Source organism: Nicotiana tomentosiformis, chromosome 5, assembly GCF_000390325.3.
Source record: "Nicotiana tomentosiformis chromosome 5, ASM39032v3, whole genome shotgun sequence".
Taxonomy (NCBI): Eukaryota; Viridiplantae; Streptophyta; class Magnoliopsida; order Solanales; family Solanaceae; genus Nicotiana; species Nicotiana tomentosiformis.
In genome coordinates this window covers 87,764,035-87,773,644 of record NC_090816.1, presented here as the reverse complement: position 1 = coordinate 87,773,644, position 9,610 = coordinate 87,764,035, and the positions used below count along the sequence as shown (strand labels likewise).

The 9,610-nt window shown below is 41.8% G+C and overlaps 1 protein-coding gene across 1 annotated transcript; it reads left to right on the top strand.

Annotated features, from left to right (window-relative positions):
* The first annotated feature begins 498 nt into the window (after positions 1 to 498).
* On the top strand, positions 499 to 4,181 carry LOC138892734 (uncharacterized). The gene is made up of 5 exons (XM_070176470.1): positions 499 to 651; positions 1,418 to 1,510; positions 1,937 to 2,150; positions 2,621 to 3,158; positions 4,166 to 4,181. The coding sequence occupies exons 1-5, from the start codon at positions 499 to 501 to the stop codon at positions 4,179 to 4,181; spliced, it is 1,014 nt and encodes a 337-aa protein (XP_070032571.1).
* Positions 4,182 to 9,610: the final 5,429 nt, after the last annotated feature.

Sequence of the window (9,610 nt, the reverse complement as noted above, 5' to 3'; positions counted from 1 at the left end):
GGCTTTTGTGCTAGAGCGTGTTTCATATATGGGCCGGAGTTCAGCACCAGAAGATGATATTGTGAATGGGATGGGAAGGCTGTTCGTGACTATGATTAAAGAATGCTGTGATTGAACTGACATCGAGACATGGACCATTCGAAATGCCGAACCAGGAGAGGAATTGCAGAATTGAACCTCCAGCCCGCCTTTGGTTCGCTGGGAGTCTTGGTAGTGTGGAATTGTAAAGTTTACTTTTGAAAAGTGCACAGTCAATTAAGGCTTGCACCGTGTCTGTACCTTTTTGTCATTTGCCTCTTTGAACGCTTAGGCGTTCCTCTTTTGATGAAAGAAAAAGAATCGCTTTCTTAGAATATTGCAACTTTATTTCCCGCTTCATTTATACTTAGTTTTTCTTTTCAGTAATAAAAATGATAAAAACTCGCGTTCCGCATTGTGACATGTAACAAAACCCACGAGCAAAATGACCCAGATTATGAGGAATATGACGAGAGTATGATGCCAGATAATCTCCCACAAGAGATCGAACAACTGGAAAGCCAGAAAAAGCCCAACATTGAAGAAAAACAAGTGGTCAATCTCGGAAGCCATGAGGACGTGAAAGAATCCAGAATCAGTATCCATCTAGATGCGAAGCAGAAGGAAAATCTGGTTGAGCTCCTCCGATAATACATGGATGTGTTCGCATGGTCATATGATGACATGCCAGGATTAAGTACTGATATCATCTTGCATTGATTACCTACTGATCCCGCTAGACCACCATTCAAGCAAAAAACCCAAAAGTGGACAGAAGAGTCCCTGCTGGAAAATTATTAGGCTTCATTGTAAGCAGAAAAGGGATAGAGTTGGACCTATCAAAAATCAAATCCATTAAGAAGTTGCCACCGCCCAAGAGTAAGAAATATGTGATGAGTTTCCTGGGTAGACTGAATTACATCAGTCATTCATAGCCCAGTCTACAGTAATTTGTGAACCTATCTTCAAGCTACTGAAAAAGGACACTGCCACAAAGTGGACAGAAGAGTGTTAGAAAACCTTCAACCGAATTAAAGAATATTTGTCAAATCCACCTATGTTGGTTCCCCTGAGCCCATGAAGCCATTGTTGTTGTATGTGTCTGTCTTGGATAAAGCCTTCGGATATGTGTTGGGACAGCACGACCAAACCAAGAGAAATGAGCAGTCCATCTACTACTTAAGTAAGAAGTTCACACCGTGCGAGGCCAAATACACTTTGATAGAGCGCACTTTTTCTGCTTTGACTTGGATTGCCCAAAAATTAAGGCATTATATGTCAGTGTACACCACGCATTTGATATCTCGGCTCGACCCGCTCAAGTATATCTTTCAGAAGACAATGCCTAAAATAAAGCTAGCTAAATGGAAAACTTGACATTGTGTACATAAACCAAAAGGCTATCAAGGGACAATCTTTAGTCGACCACCTTGCAGAGAATCCAGTGGATAGGGATTACGAGCCGCTCACTACGTACTTTCCCGACGAGGAGGTATTGTTCGCTGAAGAAGATATTGTAGAGTCATACCCTAGATGGAGAATGTTTTTCGACGGAGCAACGAATTTCAAAGGAGTAGGAATTGGGGCAGTCCTAATTTCATAATCCGGACATCACTATCAAGCATTAACAAAGATAAGATTCCCTTGTACTAATAATATGGTTGAATACGAAGCGTGCATCCTTGGGGTCAAGATGGCAGTCAACATGAACACCAAAGAACTTTTGATCATAGGGAATTCTGATCTATTGATACAGCAAGTCCAACGGGAGTGGTCTACCAAAAATGTCAACATACTTCCGTACCTGCACTCTGTAAAAGAGTTATGTAAGAAGTTCACGAAGATTGAGTTCAAGCACGTTCCCAGGATCTAGAACGAGTTTGCCGATGCCCTTGCAACTCTATCGTCCATGATTCAGCATCCAGACAAGAACTATATCAACCCTATTGAGGTAGAGATCCGGGATCAACATGCCTACTGCTTTCATGTAGATGAAGAGCCAGATGGTAAACCATGGTACCACGATATCAAGAGATTTCTCGAGACCAGAGAGTACCCGAAGAATGCTACTAATAGTCAGATACGAGCACTCGGGAGGTTGGCGAATCACTTTTTCCTTAGAGGGAAGTCCTGTATAGAAGGACCCTACACTTGGGTTTCATAAGATATGTAGATGCCACTGAAACAACCAGATTATTGGAAGAAATATATGCAGGAAAATGTGGACCCCACATGAACGGTTTCACATTAGACGAGAAGATCTTGAGAGCTAGATACTTTTGGATGACCATGGAAAGTGATAGTATCTGCTACATGCATAAGTGTCACCAGTGCCAGATTCACGGGGAGTTTATCCGGGTTCCGCCTAATGAGTTGAATGTGATGGGTTCGCCTTGGCCGTTCGCTGCTTGGGGCATGTAGGTGATTGGACCTATAGTTCCCACTGCATCAAATGGGCATCGCTTCATCTTGGTAGCCATCGACTACTTCACCAAATGGGTCAAAGAATCTACCTACAAGGCCTTCACAAAGAGGGTAGTGGCGGATTTTGTCCGAAACAACATCGTCTACTGATTTGGAATACCTGAGTCAATTATCACAGACAATGCAACTAACCTCAACAACGATCTTAGAAGGGAAATCTGTGAGAAGTTAAGAATTGTCCACCGCAATTCCACAGCCTACAAACCACAAATGAATGAAGCAGTTGAGGCAGCTAACACAAATATCAAGAGAATTCTACGAAAGAGAGTGGATAATCATAAGCAATGGCACAAGAAACTATCTTTCGCCTTACTGGGTTTTGGGACCACCATGAGAACATCCACTGGGGCACCGCCGTACATGTTGGTGTATGGCACCGAAGCTGCGATACTCGCAAAGGTCGCGATACCATCTTTAAAAGTCATCCAAGAGACCAAGTTGGACAATGCAGAGGGGATATGGGTTAGACATGAGCAACTCATGCTCACTGATGAAAAGAGAATGGATGCAGTATGCCATGGTCAGCTATATCAGAATAGGATGGCCAGTGCATTTAATAAAAGGGTGAAGCCTCGCCTGTTCATACCAGGGCAATTGGTTCTGAAGAAAATCTTCCCCCACCAGGAAGAAGCCAAAGGAATGTTCGCACAAAAGTGGTAAGGTCCTTAAGTGGTTCATCGAGTGTTGTTGGGTGGAGCTCTAATCTTGGAAGAAATGGATTGAAGAGCCAACACGAAGTCCATCAACTCAGACGCAATAAAGAGATACTATGTTTGAAGGCAATAGAGTTAGGTTTTACTATAACAGAACTACGTTTAACCTGAATTCCGATGGAGGGATATGTAGGCAACCCACATAGGGTTTGGTTTCTCTCCCCCTTTTCTTTTGTAATAGAAAATCCAAATATCATTTTGTATGTTGCTCTGGAACTATGCCACAACTTGATTTCCTCGGGAAGGAATACGTAGGCAACCTTATCGGATTTAGACTCGGCCATTTCATTCTTAATCTCATCATGCTGTATCTATTGCAATCAAACTACATCTTGACCTGATTCCATTTGGATACCTAGGATGCCAGAGTCAGGCTCGGTGATATTTATCATATTTTTATCATCATCCAAGAACTACGTTAAGACCCGATTCCATTCTGGATACGTAGGCAACCTGAAAGGGTTCGGCCATAACCCTAGGAAACCTTTGTAATGCATTAGTTCAAAATTAGGACACAATCACAACGCAAGCAGCCACATCGCCAGAAGCATCATGGAAGATCGACATCAATAAGATAGAGTTTTCAAGAAGCAACGCTCATGTTCAGAGAACCTTTCGAAGCATGTCATAGTCCGGAACAATAGAATTTGCAATAAAACAAAGATTTTCAAAAATATTTTCTAGAAATATAGTAATTCGTTCCACCTACTGAACTTTGTGGCGTAACCATACCAAGGGCTGGGGCAAAACCAATATTGTGGTCAATAAAAACCACACCCCCCCCCCCCCGCTAAGAATATTTCTTTGAGTGCAGGGCCAACAAGATGCAAGAAAATGTTGAGAATACACTGGGGCTAATGACGGATCCTCCACGCTCAGGATTATCAACCCTCTTCCTTCATCTAAATTTTTCTTGGTATAAGTGAAACTAATTCCTGAATCCTTTGCAGGTATCTTGGAAACTAGTTGCTGGCTTCGCCAATTAGAGCCCTGTATATAGAAAATCATTTGCTCAACCAATCAGAGCACCTTGTACAAAATGAGCCGTTGGCTTTGCCAATTGGAGCCCTATATATAGCAAATCATCTGCTCAACCAATCGGAGCACCTTGTACAAAATGAGCCACTGGTTTCACCAATTGGAGCCCTGTATATAGAAAATCGTCTACTTAACCAATAGGAGTACCTTGGAAAAAATGACTCGCCGGCTTCACCAATTGGAGTGTTGTATATAGCAAATTGTCAGCTCAATCGATCGGAGAGTTTTCTACAAATCAAATGTCGGTTTTTCCAATCAAAGCCTTATATATGGAAAATTGTTCATCCATCAATGGAACAATCTGCACCGCCGCTCTGTCACATCGGATGCCATAATAGACAGTCGCAAACCTCATCACCGATGTTCTATCAATCAATGGACGCAACATAGTTTCGCAGTCAAGAGTATCTCTTGGGCGTGCTTTTCTTTTCCTTTATTATTATCTTGAATGTTTTAACATTTTGCTCGTGCAGCTTTAGGCATGATTACAATTGTTTTACAAGTCAATCTCTCCCAAGCGAAGATTACTTTACATTTTCAATGCAAAGGTCTCCCAACAAGCGGATACGCCCTTTACAAGTCAAGATCTCCTAACAAGCGGAGACAGTTTACAATGAAAAACTCTCCCAGCAAGCGGAGATGCATTCTGCATTACTCCCGACATGAGGAGACTCAATGCTCCGACAACTGCGGAATGGTACACAGCCCAGCTAACAAACAAGTCAAGTTCAAGTATCCCATCATCCCAATCAAAATTAACGGCTCACCGGCAACCAGGCATCATCATTCCTGCATCTTTTACATCACATCTTAACATATTCTGCATTGCATTATATGGGTATGCGGGTATTTCATTTTTTGCAGGAACGAGTATCGCTACGTGGAACTCCTTCTAAGCAGCAGACCAAACTACAACGCTATGAGGGACAACAAAATCATTAGCGGGCCAAGGATCCGAGCTCAAATGCGAAATGATCAGTAGGTCTCTAATTTTTCAAATCTTTCAAGTCAAGCCGCAAATGTAAAGCTCTCATGAGTACCGAATCTTCCGTCTTGCAATATCGTCATAATATGATACTGGGGCAATTCCTGTAAGCATCGCCTCCTCAAAGTCTTCACTCTAGAACTACCTGAGGCCTGATCCTCGTTAAACCCGAGGTATGTAAGCAATTCAAAGCCATAATTCAGCTCCAACTCCCAAAACTTCTCCCGGAATCTGCCAGCCCATAATCTTCGTCCAATTCCTGCAATGTATGTCTAATGTCGGGACAAAATTATCTTTGGTTTAATTTCTTTACCCGAAAATTCTTTCATCGTCTCCAATCAAAGAGGGGCAGATGTTGACAACCAATTTTGACCCTCCTATTTAAAATTAATTTATTTATACTTAATTCTTTTCAATCAACAATCCCTATTTTTACTAATAACTTTGAAATTGATAAATCAATGTTCTAATTATAATTATAAATATACATTGCTTACTATTTGTAGATTATTAAAATAGTTTATATACGTCACATAGGATTTATAATATAATTAATAAATTATTCCTTAATTCCTAATTAGTGAGATTACTATACTAATAATTCGAAATTAGTGATACAATTGAGAAAATGAAGTATTTTATAAATAATTAATCACAATAGTTAGTAGTATATTTTTACTATATTTTATTAAAAATAATTAAGTTTATGTAATTTAATTTCAAAAGGGATTAAAAGGGCTAAAGGCTATAATTGCAACTCTTCAATTAAACATAGGTGGGCTATCTTTTGAATTAATTTCAGCCCAATGTGGAAGCCCATGTCCGAAAATACCCAGTCCAAATAACCCCTCTCTCTCCACTTTGGCAATCCGTGCCACTCACATTGGACCAATCAGTGATTGCCACGTCACTGGTCTCCCACACTCACAAAAGAAACACAACTAATATGAGCCGTCTATTTCTTAGCTCAACGGCCCACAATCTTACTCTATTTTCCTCATTAATTTTTAAAACACCCAGAGATTTAATCTTGACCGTTGGATCACAGGATCCAAAGGGCACCAAAATTTCCCACAAAATTAATTTAATCCATAATTATCAGGGTCGTTGATCTAATGATCCAATGGACAAATTCATTCTCGCAACCTTATCCCAGAGACGGACAACCCCCAATCCCATAACCCTATTCATTAACTCCTATGACTCCACCGCCCCCTTTCCCTTTTCTCTCTCATTTCCTATCAAATCCCAAACAAATATCAGTCTCAAAACCTTGCACCAAATTGTGCAAGGTCATGAATCTTGACCCAGATTCATCCTCTTTGCTCCCATATCCGCGAATTCCATCGGAACCTTCCCGTTTCATCACACACTTTTAAAAATCTGGAGTTCTCTGAACTCGAACACAAACATGAAACTTCAAGTCTTCCCAAGCCTTCGATGTTGCGACCAAATCTCTCATGCATGCCACATATCATGATAATTATTCTAAACCAGAAGTCAAATCCAATGACCTCTGGACCTCTGGTATTTACCCGATGGACTTTCACTTACCACGACTGTCATGCACTTAGGTAAGAGTCTCACTCATTCTTCTCTCAGATTTACTCTGATCTCTTGTCGAGTATAGCAGGTAAGTGCTTCTCCTGTCAAGCTTCTTATGAACAACCTTATCCTCAACTTCTCATTTCTTCCCACTCCAACTAACTTGTCACAATATGCCCTCAAACGTGCATGGGGATCACCCGTCCCATCGAAGATATTGAACTTTGGTGTCTTGTACCCTACTGGCATATACACATCCGAATGGATACGTAGATCCTCGTAGTCCAGACTTTCACTTCTCCGAACGACTTGGAGGTTCTTCATTTGTTTTCTCAAGATTCGTAACTGCTCAGACACTGACTCCTCCTTCTTATGCCTAGCTTCCCTTTCCATGCTGGTATACTGGTCAATCTCATAAGGCACCCTGACCGTGACAAGCATTGTAAAGGTAGGTTCAGAAATGACATATACAGGAAGAAAATATCGCTCATGTGTAGCGGTATGTGCCACAAGTATGTGCTGATTTTGGTGAGTGGTAAAAGTTATTCCATCACGAGGAGGGGTTTGGATTGTTGGTGGTAACAAGTGGGTTTTGCGGCATTTGAATGTAATGTGATATGTAGGGAGTGTGGATAGGAGGATTTGGTGGGTTTGTACGAGTTACTGGAGGTATGATTTGTGTGGTGGGAACCAAAGTCGTGGTGTTGTTAGCCTAGAAAGAAGTAGAAGGAAAGTGGTCGGGGATTGAATCTAGAGAGGAAAAACGAGGTGGTTGCGGAAGCGTTGTCACGGCCAGATACTTCCCTGATATGTTGTACCACCTCCCTTAAAGATTCCATCTTCTGGGCTATCCTGGCCACATGGTCATCATTCCTTGTATCATCCTTCTCTCCTGATCGCCCTGGGCTATCGGCTATTACCAACGCATGTTCGGTCGGGTTATCTATAGAAGACATCTTCCCCTTTGATATTAGGTTGTACGGTGGTTTTTCCAGTTTTGGGTCGACACCAACTAACTTTTCTTTTGGGGAATGATAACAATGCAAGAAACGAAAGAAAAGAAAAAGGAACCAAAAGTCAACTTCTTCATTTATACGAGTAAAAGGTCACACATAACAGTTAGTTCACATATTCAAGCAAGCGCATTTTCCTAGAATTCGTGGGACCTCTCATTGCTGGAGGTAGGCCTAAATCATGAATGTTTGACAAACAATCAGATTTGACACATTTAGATCCGAAGCAAATTGTGCTTTCGTTGATAGTGTATGGATTGGGATAAGTGGGAGCAAAGGTTATATCATTATTTACGGCATTCACAAAACTGCATCGGCTTGAACAACATGCCCTTAGGGAAAAATAATATAATTGGGGATAAAGATACGAAGTGGGAAAGAAGCGGAAATCAACCAACTTCTAGTAACCATCCCCAAAATCATTCCCTATCTCCTCTTACTCTTTCTGATCATCCTTCGGATCTTCTTCAAATTCCTCTCCATCGTCATTGAACTCAGATTCTTCCTCTGGATATTCCTCCAGCTTTGTCTTGGATTATATCTGGATGCCTTCCACTATTCGGTCATCATCTTCAACAGGTGACAACATGTGATCAATGGACCCCGAGACCACTTGACGGTGCATAGAAGTAGTCACAAGGTAATGCAGCAAGATCTCATGGTAAATTTGCAAAGCAGCAACTGCGTCCTCCAGCCAGGCTATACCCTCTCTGCTTGGTCGGGCAAGCTCGTCTTGCTCGTTGATCCAGAAATAATACTCCGAAGTGCACCACGAGTTTTGACCCATTGGCATTGTGACCAGATCATTCAATTCTTCATGGAGCCATCTTATCCTCGGTATTGGAATATGTCAGTTGTACGCATTGTAATATATCATTGTCCTCATCCATAGAGGCACATCCTGGATCAACCCGAACTATCTGAGAACTCGTAGGTGTGATTATGGATAGATGCCCTCAAATTCTATCAACTTAATGAAGTATTTCTGAGGAGTCCTTAGGATTGCCCTCCTACCTAACCATGATAGCTTCCAATTGACCCATTCTCCAGTTAGATTAGTCAGCATTTCTTGTCCATGTGGGGAGACCCAATGTCTCATCCTCTTGTTGTGGATGTGTATCATGTTGCTGACGCCCACAAAGTAGTCAATTGTGGCCTCACGCTGGAAGAAATGTTGTGTGGCCTAGATCTGATGTAGTAGGTTACAACCCTTAAAGAAATCATACCCTCGTGCACAAGAAAACAAAGCCCTTAGAATCTCAGCTAACACCATCAGTACTAGGGTAGCTTGGAGGTTGCCGCAGAATGTTGCCAGAACTACGGGTAATAAGTTGATATTGATCCGATCTCTTTTTTGCGGGAAAACCAACAATCCTAACAACACCAATGAGAACGTTATGGACCTAAGACTCCCCCACGTTGCCTGATCATACTGAAATTCTCCCAAGTACTATTCATAGCTTTCACTATGCCCGAACTTATCGAATAGTTGGTCTAGGCTCACCCATCCATCCTCAATATTCCTTAAACCCTGACTGTTTTCCAGACCCTGAGCATCAAGAAATCTGTAACCGAGCATGGTGACTGGCAGTATCAATTTCATTCCTATAAATGGCAGCTCCGTGAAACTGGTAACTTCTTCCAATATCGGTACTAGCTCACAATTAGCAAACTTGAACACCACCTTGGTCGGGTCCCATCACTATCAGCAGGCGAGTAAGCACCTCGTCTGTTCGGATGTTTAGCAAAGCAGTCAGTGCCCCAGGTGTGTCAAGATTTCATCGTCATGATCTTGGCCGATATTCTTCCACCAC